This window comes from Crotalus tigris, unplaced genomic scaffold, assembly GCF_016545835.1.
Source record: "Crotalus tigris isolate CLP2741 ecotype Arizona unplaced genomic scaffold, ASM1654583v1 scf7180000020218.1340706, whole genome shotgun sequence".
Taxonomy (NCBI): domain Eukaryota; kingdom Metazoa; phylum Chordata; class Lepidosauria; order Squamata; family Viperidae; genus Crotalus; species Crotalus tigris.
The window spans coordinates 396,767-417,500 of NW_024097911.1; the positions used below are offsets into that span (position 1 = coordinate 396,767).

General features: G+C 42.9%; 2 protein-coding genes across 3 annotated transcripts in view; one reads left to right on the forward strand and one right to left on the reverse strand.

Moving 5' to 3' along the window:
• FGD1 (FYVE, RhoGEF and PH domain containing 1) overlaps nt 1-11,852 on the reverse strand; it is a 68,139-nt gene extending 56,287 nt beyond the window's left edge. Inside the window, exon 1 of one of the 2 annotated variants that reach the window (XM_039366013.1) lies at nt 11,036-11,852. In XM_039366013.1, the coding sequence (XP_039221947.1) occupies nt 11,036-11,165 (130 nt within the window). In that variant the 5' untranslated portion in view covers nt 11,166-11,852. The remainder of the gene's footprint in view (nt 1-11,035) is intronic. The other variant, XM_039366014.1, reaches the window with a different exon arrangement.
• The window catches only part of GNL3L (G protein nucleolar 3 like), a 43,564-nt gene that overhangs the window by 1,643 nt on the left and 21,187 nt on the right, over nt 1-20,734 (forward strand). The window lies entirely within an intron of this gene.

The following is a 20,734-nucleotide window of genomic DNA, read 5'->3' on the forward strand; positions in this document are numbered from 1 at the left end:
AAGGGGAAAATGAGATCTAATTCCACGGGATTGGCACTTAGCTCCCCAGGATTTAAATGTGGTGCTGGGAGTGCTTCAGAGCACATGCAACAATATCAAATGCTGGATTATGAAAAACAGCTTCAGCACTTCTTTTCCCCCCTAAAAATCACCAACTATTTTCTTGACTTGGGGAGGAATCCCTTGTAAATTCTTTCCTGGATTATTTTGCCTTTTTCAAAATCATCATGTTCACAGAAAATTAAGGACCATGGATTTGCCCCTGGAAATTGCATGGAGGAATGCTCGCCATCCTGACTTGTCCCCAGTCACCTCATAACTCCTTGGTTCCAGAGCTCCTAGAACAGTGGTGGCGAACCTATGGCACACGTGCCAGAGGTGGCACTCGGAGCCCTCTCTGTAAGCATGCGCGCCATGCCCCGGAGATGGCAACCGTCCTCTTCAACCAGCCGCCCGCTAACTTGCAGAGGTCCCACGTGGCCGGATGCATTCCAGCACCCATGTGCTTGCTGGCCTTTGTGTGTGGGGGCTGATGGTGTTAGGCAGTAGACACCCCGGCCCCTGCCTCGCCTTGCCCTGTGACATGGCACCCCTGCCCTGCCTCGCCTCACCATGCAGACCCAGCTTCCTGCCCACTGCCCCACCCGCCAGAGACCCCTGGATCTCCCTCAACCCTGCCAGCCCCCACAGGTGTCCCTCCCCAGGAGCAACATCGAGCTGGCCATGCCCACCCTGGCCACGCCCATCCGTCTGCCATGACCACTGTAGCCATGCCCACCCGTCTGCCACGACCACCCGGCAATACATAAGTGGGTTTTGGGTTGAAGTTCGGGCACTCGGTCTCTAAAAGGTTTGCCATCACTGTCCTAGAAGCATAGTGCAGTTCTCTTCTTCATTTCACCTATCCATCTTCTCCATTGACTTTCCCTTCTCCTCCTCCTCCTCCTCCTCCTCAATCTTGCCAAGCATAAGAGCCTTTGCTAGTCCATGACAAATAATCAAATATCCAAGTTTCTGCTTGCTGATCATTGCTTCCAGGAAAAAGTCCACTTTCATTTAGTTCGGGACTTATTTGTTGGTTGGTCTCCAGATCCAGATGATGTCTGTCTTCCTTTTGTAGTTCTTCCTCAGTGCGCAGCTTTCACACTCAGGCATATATACTGGAAAGACCCACTGGTTGAATTACTCTAATCTTTGCAGTCATTGGAATCTACTCGTCCTTTCATAGCTTTCTCTGACAAGTCATCCACACAAACCCATGCCTGCCTAACAAGCACTGAGGACATATTCTCACATTGGAGCCTCTTGTCTCAGGACTACCCTGACACTGAGGCAGAAGGAAGACAAATCCAGGTGATTTGGCAAGGCATGGTGTTCTCCTCTTTAAAAAAGCAAAACAAATCCTGCTCCACGAGAACTTTCTGAATGCACTGAGAAGCCTCAGGGAGGTTGGTGACCTGCAGGGCATCCAGCTGGGGGGCCCTTAACCTTCTTTGGCTGCTGGAGAAAATAAAAGTCTTTCCTGGTTGCCAACATTTTCTTGTTTCTGGCTTCTGATAGGAATATCAACTTGACGGAATCCTTCCCATGAGATCAGTATTTCTAAGAGCAGCTGTTGCTATCTCTGTAAACTACTCTTACCTCCATACTTGCTTGAGAATGCCACTGCTGGCCCTATGTCAGAAGGACAGCAACGATATGAAGTGGGAGCAGAGCTTGGTCTGGTGAGAGACAGGAAAAGATGCATACTTGGGGGTGGGAGTAGGGACAGACAGCTGAGAAGAGGAAGAATCCCCTTTCCTATTTCTCATTCCTCCATAGCAGCAGCAGAAACTGGTCCCCCACCCTGTGTGAGGATAGCAATATTGCTGGCCTCATCTTCAAGACATAACAAAAGGACCACTGTCAGGCAGTGGTTTCCTACTTTCCTTCTGCCTCCAGGATGGGGGGAAAGCCCACTGCCAAGGGTCTGTTGCTGTCTTCTTCCCCACTCTGTCAATGAGGAACATAATCAACCCTTCGTGCTTCAACTACACTACCACAAATATGGAGTAGAATATTAACACCTTCCATTAATATGCAATTGCAGAGTTTCTATTGAACCTTTCTTTAAGGTTTAGCGGTCTTAAGAAGTGTGTTCACAATATAACCAAAACAGACACATACAGAGAGCTGGCACAATGAGGGAAAACATTTTGCAAATGGATCACTCCAAGTACTTGGGCAATGAGAGTTCACAAATCACATCTGTTGTAAGGTATCACTCTGCCAAAATGGAGGTGATGCAAATCTGGGTCCAAAGATTTAGCTGACTTAAGAAAATAGGTTTGGGGGCTTTTCCCACTCTTCAAGTGAGCTCAGTTCAAGAGAGACAATTCAGAACTGGGCATCAGGCCTTGGCAATCTCTCCTTTTACTTAAAAATCTGAACTGGTTGCAGGCTACCTCCTAACTCCACCCTAAAAAGCCTCCCTTTCTCATTTTCTCCCAAACCATGTCCAGCTTTCAGAAAATTAAAGGCCTGTTTCCAAAAATTATAGAGCAGCGATTCCAAACAGGAACAAGAGACAAGATGGCAATCTGGCTTTCTAAATTCTACTAGCCAGGAAACACATGAGAGCTCTTAGATCTTGGAAAGAAGAAAGCCATGCAGCCCAGTTAAGAGCTTCTCTTCAGCTAAGACCCAGATAGGCCACCAGTATCAGCATGGAAATCAGTACCTTTGCATGGCTACGCAGATGGCTCTTCTGCCCTCTATCCCATCCAAAGAGAGTATCCGAAATCCCTGCTGAGGGGGGGGGGGTTCCACTCATAGATGAATTACTAAATAAAATCTGAGCACATAAAAATAATCCTGCAATGTACTCTTGATAAGCACTACTTAATGGGGACAAGCAACAGTCACAATCCAAGTATATCAGCTTGCATTGCAGTGTGCCTCCTTCCTTTTCTCCTTCCCGGCCAGGGTTACAATGCAAAAAAACAAGAAATGCTGTGAATGCAGTTTAGGGAGGCTGGAGTGGGTGCTGGTTGAGGCAGGATTCTTTGCCTGACCATCCCACCAACAACCATAGCCCCAGGCCTCTGGGAAGCTTCTGTACATACAGATGGGCCCATATGGAACGCATTAAGGATTCTGCAAAAGGAAAAAGGTTGGAAGGAGGGAGGAGAGGCCAAATGTGGGTGGTGCAGCAGGATGTATCCTGCCCTCACCCTGCTTGTGTCTCTGTGTGTGCATGTGTGTTTTGGAGGGGGAGTTAACACTTTGCAGTTCAGGGAATAGTAAGAAGGCAAGAAACAAAATGGTTTAAATTAAACAAGGATTAAAATATAAGCAGCTATTAGAAACAGCGGGAATTCCAGTTTCCTACTTCACGAGAGAGCAGACATCTCAGCTGGCTGGTTTGATTGGGCTGTGCTTCTGTATCTATCAAACTCACCATTCCCCCATCGCCTGTCCTAATGTAATGTATCATAAATGACTCCCATTTCATTAGCCATCATTTTTGATTACACTATGAAATGTTAACCTTAGTACTGCAATGATCAGCATCCCCCAAAGCTGCTTTAGTAGACTTTATGGATCTCTAACCAGAGCAATGTAAGAGGCAGGGTAAAATAACAGAGAGAATAATGGGGAGAAAAGATGCATGTCAAGAACATGTATGTGCAAAGCACAAGGTTATGTTGAAATTCCAGTGGCTGAAGGACTGTAGGATTTGGCAGAAGCCCTGCCCCACTGGTGGAACACTAGATGTGCTGTGCCATGAGCTCCGTAAAATAAGAGTGGGGCACTAAAATGAGGTAGAAATGTGGGAGGAACAGGCAGCAAGAGGAAGAGCTACAGTCTAACGTACTTTAATTCTGGTACCACCTGACCCTAGTGATGCGATACACACACAAGTCTTCTCCATTCATTCATCCCAAGGACAGGATCTGTTGTTGCCCTCCTCGTATATTAAGCCCAGGTATACACTAATAAAGTGCATAATTTGAGTGACAGAATGAGCAGCATAGAACTATCTTTTTGTGGCCCCAAGTCACACTCACACACACACCAGGTTGGCTGATCTACACGAGCAAGTAGTTGGGAAGGTGAAGGTCAGATCGGGATAACGGGAGGTCAGAGAAACCAATCATACTAAACAAAGGTTTGCTTAACCATGGTGAACTGAATCACAGGTGGCTATGTTTGCGCAACATATTAAGCCAAAAGCAAACAAACCATAATGGCGCTTAGCGTGATGGATAAAATCTATCAATTCCTGAGGCTGGTTACAGGTGTGCACAATGTAACATTTGGTGGTTCAGATTGGTATAAGGTAGCCTCTCTTGGGCACAGTTTATTTGGAGTCTGCGATACTTACATGAACAAACTGAGGATGCTATGCCAATTCTGTTATATATGGTTGCTACACTATCCTTTCCTAAACAATTTTCTCTATTCTGTATGGGAGTTTTACCTTTGCCAAGACCCTGGCTTCTTATCTCCAGCTCTACATCTTGCATTTCTTCCATTCATTTAGTCTTTCCCTCAAAATATCTGAATTATTTTCAGTCTGGATCTTGGAAACAATTATATGGAAACAACAGTTATTATTTCCCATCATTATCTTCCTTTTCCCCCCTCATCCTCATACAATCCTCGTCTTTGCAGGATATAGAACTGTAGAGATAGTACACTATTGTATTTTTGTATAGCTTGTAGTTAGCTTATTAATTCTTATTCAACATAGAAGTCCTGTCCAGGAATAGACCAAGGGTCTTCCAAGTGAGGATAGCAACCATTGATAAGGACTCTCCATACAACCATCTGAGACAGTGGCCACTTGTGAACATTACTTGCCAGTTGCACAATTTAAATATGCATTTCCTGAATAGTATTTCTTTTGCCAAATTCCTAATCTTGTGACATCATACAATTTGAAAGAGGAAAGCTCAGGCAAAGTCACTCCCAGATTCTTGCAACCACATTAAGAGGTGGTATAACGGTCTCAGCACCGCTGCAATGCCAGTGGGATGTCACAGTGACATATCCTGGGCATCAGGATTGGTACATTTTATTTGCTGACCCAGCAAGCTTTGGGACTTTGTTGTTAACAAACAAGGTGTACTGTTCCTCAACAATCTTCCCCTTTCAGCTTAGGAAAGTTTTTCTCAAGTCTCAGACCGCATTTTCCCCCTCCCCACCCTTCCCCAAGCTGAACCTGGCAGCTGCCGCTGACACAGTGAACTACAGCCCCAGAGTTCCCCAGCCCGGCCTCTTTCTAAAAATAGCACTTCTCACCCAGATGCATGGAAAAACTGGTGGGGCCAGCCAGATCAGACTGTAGGCATTGAAAGACAGCAGCAGTTCCCAGAGGTACCCTCAATTTTCTACTCAAGGGTTCCTGAATGCCCCTCAGCACCCATCTGGACGAGCTCAAGTGCTTTGGCCTCTTAAGGTGGAAAAACACACATCTCACTAATCAATCAAAGCAAAGTTCAACAAGAATTCTCTTGCACCTTCCACAGGGAAAATAAGAAGAAGCCACCATTAATTTCAAGAAAACTTTCTAAATCAGTGGTTCTCAACCTGTGGGTCGGGAACCCATTTGGGGTCGAACGACCATTTCACGGGGGTCGCCAAACAACGCAGTCCGCCATTTTTTTCCCCTTTTCCTTAGTTGTGCTACTCCCTTTTATTCTATTGGCTTTTGAAAGCCAATAGAATAGACTCTCTTGAATAGAGTCTAATTCTATTGGCTTTCAAAAGCCAATAGGAATTGTCCAGGCTGTCTCTACCCTGCTGAGCCCACCAAAAGTCCCATTCTGCAAATGGTGCTGCACCAGTTGAGTAGTCCTCGACTTACGACCGGTTGGGGGGTCGCGGCATTAAAAAGGTTGAGAACCACTGTTCTAAATGGCTGTGGTCCACAGGTGAGGCCTGCCTGCTTACTCAATGGTACCCCAAACCCTCTAGACATCTCCAAGACAGCCTTACAGGCTGGATTTACATATCACACCAAACCATAATTTGTCTAATGATATTTTGTTCATCATATTAGAAGTAGCTAGATTCTCATAGCACATGAAGTCAAGATCAAATAAACTACATTAGTGGTACTACTCCCAGATCTGGAATGCAGGCTTTTTGGATCAGCTTTATACAATAGATCATAATACTTGATTAAAGAACCAGTTAAGATTCTCAGTACTTCAATAAAGCCTAGGAACTATGGGATCACTACTTCCCCTAATGTGACTGCAAGATTTAATAGGGATTTATAATTGAGCAAGCTCTTAGTTAATCTCTGGGAGTAAATGGTATTGTTTAGTGAGGCAAATAATTATAATACGTACAAGAATAATTATGACTCAATTCACAAAAACACAAATCCATTGCTTGTTTAAAAATGGTTCCCTGAATAATAATAATAATAATAATAATAATAATAATAATAATAATAATAATGTTGGAAGGTCATCGAGTCCAACCCCCTGCTCAGCCAGGAATCCTATACCATTTTGGACAAATGGCTGTCCAGTCTCTTTGTAAAAACTTCCAGTGTTAGGGCATTCACCGCTTCTGGAGGCTGGTTGTTCCATTGGTTAATTATTCTGTCAGGAAGTTTCTCCTTAGTTCTAGGTTGCTTCTCTCCTTGATCAGTTTCCATCCGTTGCTTCTTATCCTGCCTTCAGGCGCTTTGGAGAACAGCTTGACTCCCTCTTTTTTTTGGCAGCCCCTGAGATATTGGAACACTGCTATCATATCCCCCCTTGTCCTTCTCTTTGTTAAACTAGACATACCCAATTCCAGCAACTGTTCCTTATATGTTTTAGCCTCCAGTCCCCTAATCATCTTTGTTGCTCTTCTCTGTACTCTTTCTAGAGTCTCAGCATCTTTTTTTACATCATGGTGACCAAAACTGGATGCAGTATTCCAAGTGTGGCCTTACCAAGGCATTGTAAAGTGGTATTAATACTTCACGTGATCTTGATTCTATCCCTCTGTTAATGCAGCCTAGCACTGTGTTGGCATTTTTAGCAGCTGCAGCACACTACTGGCTCGTATTTAAGTGATTGTCCACTAGGACTCTGAGATCCCTCTCACAGTTACTACTATTGAGCAAGGTACCCCCTATACTATTCCTGTACATTTGTTTTTTCTTGCCTAAATGTAGAACCTTACTTTTTTCACCACTGAATTTCATTTTGTTAGACAGCGCCCAGTGTTCAAGTCTGTCCAGGTCCTCCTGTATCTTAAGCCTATCTTCTGGAGTGTTGGCTATTCCTGCCAGCTTGGTGTCATCCGCAAATTTGATGAGTTCCCCATCTATGCCCTCGTCCAAATCATTGATGAAGATGTTGAAGAGCACTGGGCCTAGAACAGAGCCCTCGGGCACCCCACTACACACTTCCCTCCATGTAGATGCGATTCCATTGAGGACCACACGCTGAGTACGGCCTAGGTTCACACAACACATTATGTCAACCTTTGTTTTACTGGTTAGGGACTCAGCTTATTATGTGAACTCAACCAAGATTAAAAACAATAGCACTGTAACACAAACCTATTTAATCTCTCTTCAAAAGCAAGCCCTCTTTAATTTACCCTCTTCACAGGTATCTACAGGATTTCCGCCTCAACATTATTCAATTAAAATTTAATCCCACATTTCTTGATACACCTCAGTTCACTTACATGAGGCATTAGCTAAACTGCTGAAACAGACATATTTAAGTTTGATTTAAAACTCTGGGATGTTCTCTTCATCAAACTATGCATTTTTAAATAAACATGAGCCTTTTTTTAGGGCCCATCAGAGAAAACATTAGAGGTGAACAACAAGGTAAGCACCTTTTCTCTGCTTTTTCCTTAAAAAGCTCCTTGGATATTTCCCTTTCTCTGAGCCAACCAGTGTTAAGTTCCTCAGACCACATGCATCTCCACAGCAGGAGCTAGAAGGCCTGGGCCTTTTGCCTCATCCTAAACCAGGCTCTGGCCCCCAGATAGTCCCCCTGCGGCTTTGCCTGGAGCCAGGATGTGGCTTTGTTTTTATGTCAACCAAGCAGTTCCTCAAAGCTTTGTAAAGATGGAGGATAAGGGAGATCAGAAATGCAGCTACTGATACTGGAATGGGGAAAAGAGTCAGGGGACAAAGATGGTTAGCACTTAATCAAACAGCATGCCAGTTGCTCCTGCAGGAATGTAAAAAAAATTCCTATAAACAATCATTACTTATACAGCTGACCCTTCCCCATTGTAAATTGTCTTCCTACCAACTTTATTTGCCAATTCCATACAGCAAATGTCCTGCATCTCTCACAACATTCCTGATTTTTTGCAAAGCTGATCACCTCCCAAAGTGCTCTACAAGTACTACAGCACTTAACACCCCAGCCAATGCAGCCACTGGGTCTGGGAAAGCAAACACATCTGGAGGGTGCCAAGTTGGGACAATCTGGACTAGTTCCTAAGGAGCACAAGATTTCCAACACACTTCCTGTTAAGCAAGACATTTTGCACCCAAGCCATGCCAGTCAGCCACCCCCTTGTAGAAGCAACAAGCCAAGTCTTCCTTTGTAATTGAAACCTGGACTGCAAAAAGGAACAGATACACATATAGGCAGAATCTTTAAGCTGGGTTCCGGTTGAAGTGAACAGACCTGTTTAAGAACTCTTTAATCATTTAGCCTTTCTAAATACTTAAATAACCTGAGGGTGGGAGTGATAGACAGAAGCACACCAGCAGACCCCTATTCTCCCCCAGCTGTTTGCAACTAGGTAGAACTTATGACACTGCACTGCCACCCAGCAATTTGGGCCTGGATCACTGAGGGCAACCAACACCACAATCTTATTTATGGCAGCCTTATGTCTTCAGTCCACTGGTTGCTGAAGGAAAAAGGTCTACAATTTCAAAAGTTCAGTGTGTGGAAAGCTAAGATTCCTGGTTTTTCTTCAGCCCAAAAAATGAAAGAAGAGTCTAGTGACTAAACCATGATCTGGAAGATTAAAAAGAGGGAATTGAGAGAATACACTAGCTGCAGTACTAGAGGCTGTGTATTTTCTAACATTGGAAGGAGCAAACTGGGGCCTTAATCCAAGCTGCATTGGCTTTAGAGATGAAAAGCTTGTTGGGGTTGTATTGGTTTCTCTCCACAGTGGCAGGATCCACCCCATGCCTTTGCAGTCTTGCCAGGTGTTGGTTGAAGCACAGGGGGAAGGAAAAAAAGAGAGAAAGACACAAAGCTTACTCTGGTCTGAATCAACAAAGGAAAGGGGCGGAGATGGAAAAGGTTTGCCCCATCTCAGGGAAAACCAGAGCCAGAAAGGCCCCCACTGTGTATCCCATTTCATCTCCCCCCCTTAAGAGTTATGCTCTGAAGCCAAATCTGTAGACCTCGATTCAGTTCTATAGCCAGGAAGAAGCACTGTCTCTGGTAAGGCCTGATGCCTGGTATTATAATCAAGAAAGCTTTAAAGCAAGTAGGTTGCCTGTCCCAATTATTATGAAGGAGGGGGGAGAGAGACAAGATACCTTATTCTCGGGTCTCATTTTCTGTACCTGAGATATGTCTACGTGTGTTTCACAGCTATTCTAGGGCTGCACACTGCTTCTAAGAATATCAGACTTGCAAGGGTGACTCAAATGTGTCAGTATCTCCTGTGAGATTTTTCACATCGATGGAGATGTGGCGAGAGAAGAGACACCAACCTGCACATTTGCACCTTGATTGGGAGCAGTTTGGCCTCTAACCCAGAATATATAGCATAAAAATCCCCTGATAAGCTAAATACTGTACAGAGCATGACATATGATTTATTCCTTGTTAAAAGCTCTGAATTTTTCTGCATGTTTCCATGGGTGCTAATTCATGGTTTACTCACTTAACCAAGTTTTTTGCATGCATATGGCTAAACTACAAATTAGCCATACAGTTGTACTTTCACTACATTGTGACTGCCTTTTTACAGTTCAGCATGTCATGTGAACACAGCCAGAGAACAAAGTGGCAAGGAGTTCCACTGATGCAATTTACATAGTCCCAGTATAAATATTCCAGATATAGAAACTTTGGCAACAAGTTTATTCAATATCACCAAGTTCAATTGCCCGGCTATGGAAGTAATAGCTAATTGCCTATGCAAGGGTGGAAGAAAGGAGATAAATGAATTGCATTTGAAATCAAAGCAGCTGTTTTCCTCAGCAGTGTTAAAAATAATCCTGGGATTAAAGAGTGCTGAAGCTAATATTCCCGCAAACATCTCTCTTCTGAACCTCCTCCATTTCAATTTAACTGCCGTGTCTCTTTGTTCCGAAAGCTGCCTGCAGTTTTAGGGATTTGGAAAGCAAAATGGCAGGATTGTAAAAAAAAAAAAAAAAAAGAATAAGAAAAAGAGGAGGGGGGGACTTTCAGAATGAAAGGCCAAGCCAACTACTCTAAGAAGAGGTGGAAAACGGGGCACAGGAGAAACAAGAGCCAGACTCCTACTGTAAGCACTTTGGGGCAGGAGCCTAAAACGGAATGTCTCATTTTTTTTAACCCTACCATCTACAACGGTGGAATTATTTTAAGCACAGCATTGCTTTTGCTCCCTCCCCGGCATAAGGAACGAAAGCTCCCCTCTCCAGACCACTTTTTTTTTTTTTAAATCTACTTTAACTCGAAGCTGCTACAAATTACGAAAATGAAATTCCACAGCGCTTTTATCTTTAGCTTTTGCGTTACAGGCGCCCAAATATCAATGCCAGATTCCACGTATTTCTCTTTCCAAAGAAAACAATGTAATTCGTTGCTCTATCATAGGATCCCGCTCCCCCAACTGCAGAAGAAAAACCGAGATTCCTTCTGAGATACAGGCGCTCCCACCTTTAACCATTAGGCATTAGTTCCCTTCGCTAAAGATGACCATCGACACCAAGCACTTATTTTACAGTACGACTGTATCCGCCTTCACTCGGCGTCAAGGAGCAACTGCTTCTTTATGTTACCCAAAGCACATAAGCCCTCGCCCCCAAAAACACCCTTCCCAGTCCTCTGGCGCTTACCAGCTCGGATTTGGGGCGAAGTAGTCGCTCCCCCTTCGATGTGATAGGAGAACCTCATGGCTTTGAATTGCTGGGAATATGATCCACTGGGTTCCGGACTGGGCATCCCCATCACGCTGGCTCTCTGCATGTCTGTACTGCCACCCCTCCCTTCTTCAGTCCCCTCCAAAATCCCCCCGCGATCGCCCCCCAACCGCCAGGCTGCTTGAAGTCTCCATCAAATTGCCCCGACCTCCTTCAGAAAGGGTCTCGATTCGACCAACTAGGACGTCGCTAGAGCCGGGAAGGGGAGCGATCGGGGTGGGGTGGGGGGGGAAGGCGCGGGAGGGAGACGAGCAACCCAGTGGATTGATTTCGTTGCTTTCTAAGACAGATCTTTGCAACAAGTCGGCACAGCTCTCGCAGGAAGTGTCGCCCTGGCCAGGCAGGAATGTATCAGAAAGCTTAAAGCTTATCCACGTTGGAGCGTCTGCTAAGACCTCTGCTCTCCCACTCCCCTCGCTTCCTCCTCCTCCTCCTCCCTCCCGCGCTCTCTCCACACCGACTCCTAGCCGAGTGGGTTGGCTTTTTCGTACTGCAGCGCCAGGCGTCGAGAGCGGAGTGCATGCAAAAGCAGATTTCAATCCCTGCTCGTCGACTCTTGGCTTTTCTTTCTTATAACTGGATAGAAGTGGGATTTCATTAGCCACACACAGCCATGAAATATCTCTTGGCTTTTACCGCCTCCCCGAGGAGGAGGGTATTGGATTCCACCACCCCCCGCCCCTTCCTATCCGCGAGGATATTGACAAAAGTCTGAAAAAGAGGAGGTGTTGGCAATTTGTTTCCTCGCACTATGGGAGGGTTGGGCTAACAGCTGCTGTTGGGGGGGGGGGGGAAATCAGCTCGTTTTGAAGTCGGCTTACTTTGAGGCTGTTGTTTTCCTCCCCCCCCCTTCCTTTCTCTGTATTGTAGCGCCGTTTTTTTAAGCCTTGGTCAGGGCAAAAGGCAAACTTTGATCTCTGATAGCATTTAAAAGAAGCGCACATTGTTAATGTTGTGCTGACTGCAGATTATTACTATTATCAGCCCGAATCAATCCACTGCAGGATGAAGGTCTGAGGGTTGTGGATCATAATCCACCATGCTAGTCCAATGTGGGTGAGTAGGTTTATGGTTTTCAACTTCCCACTGACTGGCCTGAAGTTATCCAGCCAGCTTCTCTGCCCAAGGGGGGCTAGGACCTGGTCTCCCACTTCTAGTCCAGTGCTTGAACCATTACACCATACTGGTGTTCTGCTTAAACACACAGATCTTCATTTCTTTCTAACCCAGTGGTTCTCAACCTTTTTAATGCTGCGACCCCCAACCGGTCATAAGTCGAGGACTACTCAACCGGTCGTAAGTCGAGGACTACTCAACTGGTGCAGCACCGTTTGCAGAATGGGACTTTTGGTGGGCTCAGCAGGGCAGAGACAGCCTGGACAATTCCTATTGGCTTTTGAAAGCCAATGGAATTAGACTCTATTCAAGAGAGTCTATTCCATTGGCTTTCAAAAGCCAATAGAATAAAAGGGAGTAGCACAGCTAAGGAAAAGGGGGAAAAAATGGCGGACTGTGTTGTTTGGCGACCCCCGTGAAATGGTCGTTCGACCCCAAATGGGGTCCCGACTCACAGGTTGAGAACCACTGTTCTAACCCCATAGTTGGAATTCAGGAATTTATCTTTCTCGCCTTTCTAAACTTTCCAGTCATCTCCAAAATGTTAAATCCTCCCTTTATTTCTCAATCTTGAAGCAGTCATGCAGTTTTCATAATATGCATGGGTTGTTTTTTTTTTTGTTCCTCTTTCAAGCAAGTTTCAAACAAACAGTAAACATTTGATCTTGGCTTGTTTACCAAGTACTTTTATTTGTGTCCACATCAGAACTGAAATCTCTTGGAATTTTTGTTTCTCAAGAATTTCAATGAAATTTCACAATTCTCAAATGTTTTCAACTCCTGTTGTCAGTTTTGACTTGTTTTTCCTCAGACCAGCTCCTACTATTAAACAGTAGAATAATAACAATGGTAGCAGAGTTTGATAAGGATTGTATGGCCTTGAAATCATATTTGGCTGTCTTATGTTTCAAACTAATTTCCCCAATGTGAGGAGGAATAGAAGTCAATGCTGATTTAAAATACTAGCAAAAAGAAAATCTCTTTCCACGCACGCACACACACATACACACAGACCATTTTCCTTTTTTAAAATCTTTAGAAGACTGTCTGCTCTACACAGGATGGAGAAAGAAAACTCAGAAAATATGCTTGCAAACCACTACAGCTGTGATCAGTCTAAACAATGTAAAGACACAAAGCATGGTTTTTGCCAAGCCAGGAGCTACATTAATGAGGAAAGGCAGTTTTTTCCTACTGTATCTAGGCATCATGATATTAAAGCAGCTACCCCTTGATTTCTTCTGCTGTTGTGTGGAACATTTTTTCTCACCGTCAGAAATCAGCCTTGAAAATGGTTTCCTGGTTTGGCTTTTCAGGATTTGGCTATCCCATGATAGCTCTGGTTATGACAAGGACACAATGAGCCACATACTCATCAACCATATTCTGCGCTTGCATGTTGCACAAACCCAGCCTCTGGGGTCATCACATCTCTTCTACCCAGGTTTCAAAATTCTGCTGAGCTCTGCACACTGAATCTTTTGCTCCCTTACTCCCCTCTGATTCATCCTGCTATCATCTTGAGGTAATTAACTGTGGCATTCATTGCCACAAGATGTAATGGTGCTAGCCATAACCCAACTTGGTTGGGTTTAAAGAATTTGGATAAATTCAGAGAGAGGAAGTCAATCAAGGGTTGCTAGGATGAAGACTCCTCTGAGAGTCGGGGTCTCAGAAGTATGCTTCCAATATCAATTGTAGGGGAACCAATGGTCTCCACATCACTTGTGAATGCCCCAGAAGCACATGAGGAAACAAAATGGTGGACTAGGATGGCCCTTTATCTAATCCTGCAATATTCTTATGTTCTTTACACTGTACTTGGCAAATACCAGTTTAAGAACACTTCAGAAAATTTGGCAAACTATTGCAGCTTATAATTTACTAATCATAGTTAACCAGCTAACTAAATAAATCTTAATCAGTTGGATTCTCACTACATGCTAAGCAATAGATAATGTTTATTCTGGCAAAGGGCTGCACTGTTTCCCTTTTTTTCCCCAATGTCCCATGGATCCATGAAATCACAAATTGTAAGGCTGAATTTTTCCATTTGTTGTCTAGTTTAACAAGCATATTCATGCTACTGTTTTATATCCCATTGTATCCTTTTAACTAAAGTTTGTCACTTATAGCATTGTATAAATCTAAAATGGTCACTCTTGGAAGTTTGGCTAGATGAGATTTTCTTTCTGAAAACAAACCCAGGTTATAAAAGCTGGTTTGCAGAAATTGAAAAGCCATTAAAATACTAAATTACTTAAGTATTTTGTATAAATGCGCTTTTATGTTAGGACTACAGGTCTAGGTTGAAAATATTACCAAACTGCTAGATGCAAGTTATGGACTAGAATTTTGTGTATCTCTTTGTAGCATTGCTATTTAGTAGCTTTACAGTTCAGCAGCCCAATTTTGCACACAGATCTAAGTTAGTATCTAGCTTCACATATTGCGCTAAATTATATTATAATTTACCTACTTTGATTCCTGTGCATCTGAGACCCTAAATATGATAGTATATAAAGCATAATTTATGGTATATCTTTATAAAACTGATTAATTCTAGTTTTGAACATACCATAGTTAAGCATGACACTGCACTAAGTACAGTGTGAATCCAATCTCTGAGTGTTTCCATGATACATGAAGTATACTGTACTGTAAAGAATCAACAAGCCCACACTAACTTATCTCTATCCTGTCTGACTCATTGATCAGAGATGGAAACTGACCTGTAGCCATGTATGTTTTGTAAGCTGTAGCATCTGGTTCAAACTCCAGTTTCTGCACAGCAAATTGACAATATTGATCACTTCTGAGATTCAAATAACATACAGGTAGTCCTCAACTTAGGACAACTGAGCCCAAAATTTCTGTTGATAAGAGAAACATTTGTTAAGTGAATTTTGCCTCAGTTTACAACCTTTCATGTCACAGTTGTTAGGTAAAGCACTACAGTTATGTTAGTGACACAGTTGTTAAGTGAATCTGGCTTCCCCATTAATTTTGCTTACAGTAGGTTACAAAAGGTGATCACACGACTCTGGAACACAGCAACCATCATAAATGTGAGTCAGTTGCCAAGTGTCTGAATTTTGATCACGATCATAAGGATGCTGCAACAATTGTAAGTTTGAAGAATGGTCATAAGTCACTTTTTCCAGTGCCACTAAACAAACTGTTGTAAGTTGAGGACTACCTGTACAGTTTTGTGTAACAAAATTCAGACAATTACTCCGAAGAGATACAGAGAACGAAGCCTTTGCTTGTCATCTAGGAGTCCTCCTGAATTTCTCAATCTAGATCTAGTAATCATAGGTAAACATAATCATTTGCTACGGGAGGCAAGATGGTGGTGCATACAAAAGCTTTTCCCAGTATTTGTAATGGTGTAGCATTGTGTGTAACTGCAATGGAGGTTTGTGGAAGCTCAAATTTAAAATATACTTTGCTGTAAAAACCCACATCTTTTTCCATTTCTAATTCTGGATATGATACCAGTCATTTAAATTTGATACTTAGATGCTGCTGCTTGCTCACATAACAGGGAGACATCTACGTACAGGGATTCTCAGGCCAGCAAATGTACCTCTGACCAACAGCCTCGCTGTTCCTGTGGCTTTTCTAGATTCCTCTTTTCCCAAATCCATTTGTCTCCCTTCCAAGAGACCCAATTCCAGCATCGCCCTTCCAATTTTAAATCATCTGATCTCTCAGAAAAGGTAACAGAAGATGTACTGTGGCTTGTTGGTCTAGGTGGATCTTCAGAAACAACGTTCAATAGACCTATACTTTTCTCTGCAAGAGCTCTTCTCTAGATCTGAACTGCTGAATTAATTTCCAGCCAGAGAAAGGAATCCAGGGTATTTCCTGTTCTCTCTAAACACATTTAAAATCTTTTTTGATCCTGTGTCTTTTCACAGATTCAATCCTTTGATGGCCCAAAAAAAGAGGAGAGCCAGAGTAAAAACTCAGGCATTTTGGCTACTTGCATTTCCCATTTCCCCCCCAGATTTATTCATGTCATTGTCTTCTGAGATTAATGCCTAGTTTTACATATCTTTCAGGTCTACATTTTAAAAAGAATGAATTTATTTATTTTTAATTCACAAACATTTATAGAGATAACTCGTGTCATATTGTTTTGTGACATTGATTGGATTTACACGTTACCTTGAGTTATATTGCTTAAAGATAGTTTATAGAATGAACCACAATTAGCTGGGTTCATATAAAATGCTAGGACATAAATTGAGCAAGCTTCATAGACTTATGTTTTCAAGTGCATTTTAGTCTTTTATATTTTGTGGATACAGCCAATATGGCTGGCTTATGCTACAGTGTCTTATGCAAACCAAGGTAACTGATTTAAGTGATCAAACCATACTGTGATTAAATTAACCAAAGAAATACATGTTGTGCAAAAATCACTATTATCACTTAGAGCACTGTGCAATCAACTGTTCCATGGATAAATATTTCATTTTTAGGAGAGGAATATTAGCATTGCACAAAGAACTTTAATGGCACTAGTTACTAAGAAGTTCTCTTGCCACTCATTCACTCACACTTGCTAAGCCACCTACAAACATTTCCAAAATTTAGACATCACGACCACTCAAAAGCTGACATATAAATGCTAATGGCACACTACTCTCTCTGTTTCACCACACCCTCCAAACAACAGACGTATGATTATGTCTCAGGCCTGTTTCATGCAAACTCTTCTGCAGAATATTTGCAAATCATGTTGATTCCTATAATCGATACTGAGACAAAATACACCACCATTCTCTCTCATCTCTGGTTTGGTTCAAAAATGTTATCTCTCTCAAATGATTAACTAGCACACAGTTTTGTCAAGTAAAGTCTTCCCCTTGCTTAGACATAGCAGATTCTCCTTTTTTTTGCCCTTGGCAATTTCTGGCTTTGTTCATATAATATGCTTCTTGATGGTCAACCAAACCATGTTTTATTCAATCACATTATCTAGATCAGTGATGGTGAACCTTTTAGAGACCGAGTGCCCAAACTCCAACCCAAAACCCACTTATTTATCGCAAAGTGCCAGGGCTACATCAGCATTTTGGTGCCCTTGGGGGGGGGGCAGGGAGGCATTTCTGAGTGCTGCCTCTGGCACGCAAAAACCAGGGGTGCAAAAATGGGCCACCGTGCTGCAAGGTGGAAAAACAGCCAACGCCACACCACGGGGTGCAAATACAAGGTGCTGCACCATGCAAGAACGGGGCAGGGCTAGTGAGTATCATGCAGGCACTAGCCCTGCCCCATTTGCAGTGCGTGTGTACTCATGGCCCCGTGCGTGCATGCACACATGTAAAATGCTTCCCCCTCCCTTTTCTTCCAGTTCACCAATCGACAATGGTTGGTGACCTCTGCTCTACCACCTCTACTTGAGTTTACTAATCGGCTGCTTTGCCTCCTTTTTGCTCCTGCTCCGGGCAGCAGTGTTGGCCTGATGGACCTGCTGCTGGTGGCGATGGCGCGTGTGCCAACAGAGAGGGCTCTGAGTGCCACCTCTGGCACATATGCCATAGGTTCACCACCACTTGTCTAGATTCACTGGACACAGTGACCCATTAACCAATCACAGAGGCTGGGTTTGTGCTGCAAACTAAATTAAAATGTGTTTGTCTAGTCAAGTGTATGGCTTACAAACGAAAGTGATTTGTAAATGGCTTAATGGTCAGTCTTAGGCAACAGTGGTTTATTCTACAAATCATAGATAAGCTAATCAAGACTTAACAGTCTTGTATGATCATTGTATTACTATTATCTTTCCTCCTTCCATCTTTTCTTCCCTGGAAAATACTATTTAAAAAATTTCTGTGAATGAGGCAGAGGGATTGCACAATAAAATCCTCCTTTGGAAACCCCCATTGTGGCCCAAATCCATTAAGAAATGTGATGTTTCCAGATGATGACTCTAGCATTTGGCACCTCTCCTCTTATTAAGAAAGATACACAGATCATATTAATTATGCTCAATTACTGTACTTGTGCTAACTGTCCAGCTTCTAACTCCTCTCTATGTTTCAGTGCTGTGCTAAACAAGCAAATTGTGTTTCATTCACTCAACGTACACATAATCACAGAAGCAAACTTGGCTGCAACCGAACACACAGACATGAAAAAGCATACAAAAAGGCTGCTTCCAGCTTAGAGACAGCACTGTTTTTTTCTCAGTAGGATATCAAAATCTTATAAATCCAAATAGGAAAGAGTTAAATTGCCTCCGAATCATCTCCCAGCACCCCTCCAGTTCTTGGCAAAAGGGGTCATTAACAAAAGCCAGTGGTTTCAGTTGCCAGTCTTGTGGTCTCTTCCACTTCAGCATTCACTTGCATGATGAGTTCCTCACATCCTGCTTTGGATTGTTTGTTCCCCAGGCCAAAAACAGTGGTTGTATACATTGCAGAATAGCATATCTCTGCCAATCACCTGGGCTTCTGATGGTCTCTAATGTCAGCTTGCCAGAGCACAGTGCATATGGAGGGGAGATGGGAAACTGAAATTGGTTTTCAGAGGGGACTTCTAAGCAGTTCAGGATAACCCCAATTCTTTGCTATTTACTTCCTTGCTCACTGGGCAAGACTTTTGCCAGAAGCTACTAGTCAAAATGATCAAGATTCTTCCTACCCTTATGTCCACTTTTTAGAAAAGTATAGAACAGCATGTATGCATCCTCCCCATTTTTATGATTAGCAAAGATTTGGTGAGATAGACTAGGCTGAAATGTCCACTGATCATCTATCTGGTCTAGATTTGCTACTTAATTTATTCACCAAACCTCTCCATGTCAGTTAAACCTCACCTCCAGGATTTCTACTCCTTAGTAATTATGCTTGCAAATTCTGCAAGTCCATGATGTTTACATGATCAATTAGCTGGAGTGATGTCTAAAATATTGGCGAATGAACTGAAGCCCTTTGTTTCAAATCAAGGAGAAGAGGATCAGGAGGGACTGATACACCTGTCCATGGTAACATCTCTATAGTGACAGTCAGGGGAAGATATGGTGGCCCACCATCAGGAAAGATGGCCTTCGTATTTAAATCCTGATTCAGGATTTTTAAGGCTGTTTAATTGATTGATGTGGCTTCCCAATTCAGCTCATGTTCAACCTAATGACTCATCAGTCCTTCAGTATCCCTTTGCTATTGAATGTCATGTTAGTCTGTACAATAATAAGGCTCCCATAATCCATAATTTAGTTGTGGATAACAAGGCCAACCTGATGTGTTTTACTGAGATCGAGCTGGCCAGGAAGGGGGGCACTGCGCTCACTGATGTCCCCATTTGGGTTTTGTATATAGCACTAGACACAAACCCCAGAAGGGGCTTCTGTCCTTTCACAAGTCCCTAAAGATGCAGTATTTCCTGAGCATTGGGCTAGACCAGTGGTTCTCAACCTGTGGGTCGGGACCCCATTTGGGGTCGAACGACCATTTCATGGGGGTCGCCAAACAACGCAGTCCACCATTTTTTTCCCCTTTTCCTTAGCATTTTTTCCCCTTTTCCTTCCCCTTTTATTCTATTGGCTTTCAAAAGCCAATAGGAATTGTCCAGGCTGTCTCTGCCCTGCTGAGCCCACCAAAAGTCCCATTCTGCAAACGGTGCTGCACCAGTTGAGTAGTCCTCGACTTACGACTGGTCGAGTAGTCCTCGACTTACGACCAGTTGGGGGTCACGGCATTAAAAAGGTTGAGAACCACTGGGCTAGACTGTGGGATGAGCCAATACAGGTTGTATGACCTTAAATGAAATATGCTGGTTGATCTTGGCTGCTTCTGTTATTACAATTATGCTGGTTATTCTGGTTTCTTTTTTATGTTCCCAAGGTCTATTATTTGATACTGCATTTTATTTTTAACTCCTTCTTCAAACTGCAAATCAGCCATAGTCATTTATTTTTAATTCCTTCTTCTAATTGTATATCAGTCACAGTCATGCTTTTGAATTGGGCAGCCACATCAATCAAACAAAGAAAATTTTACCTTAGGTAAGTGTTTGTAGGTACTAATGTTTCTTTGGTAAACTGAGGCTCCATTTCACCCCTATTTAGGCCATTTGTGTTCTCTGCATGGATAGGATTACCACTAGGAAATCTCAGAGCTATAGACTAGACTGGACGTTGAAAAAACACCTCTGAAAAAGTCAATAACAAATCCCTTCAGCATTAGTACAACAAAAATATGGATGTGTTCATGAAGTCCTCAAAAGTTGAAATTAAGGGAGACTTTTGCTTTTGAAAAAATCTTTATCTGCATGTAGATATGTCTCAGAATTGCTATGTGAGATGGGTGGTCTCCAAATTCAATACATAAATAAAAATATAAATAAATCTTATGGATGTTTCCCTCTTTCACACCTAAGGGGTATTACCTATCAACTGGCTTACAGAAAAAATAGTTGGAAGGAGAGGGGAGAACTTTAGTGGTAGTTTGAAAGGATGGCATATCCATTTTAAGCATGAAATAA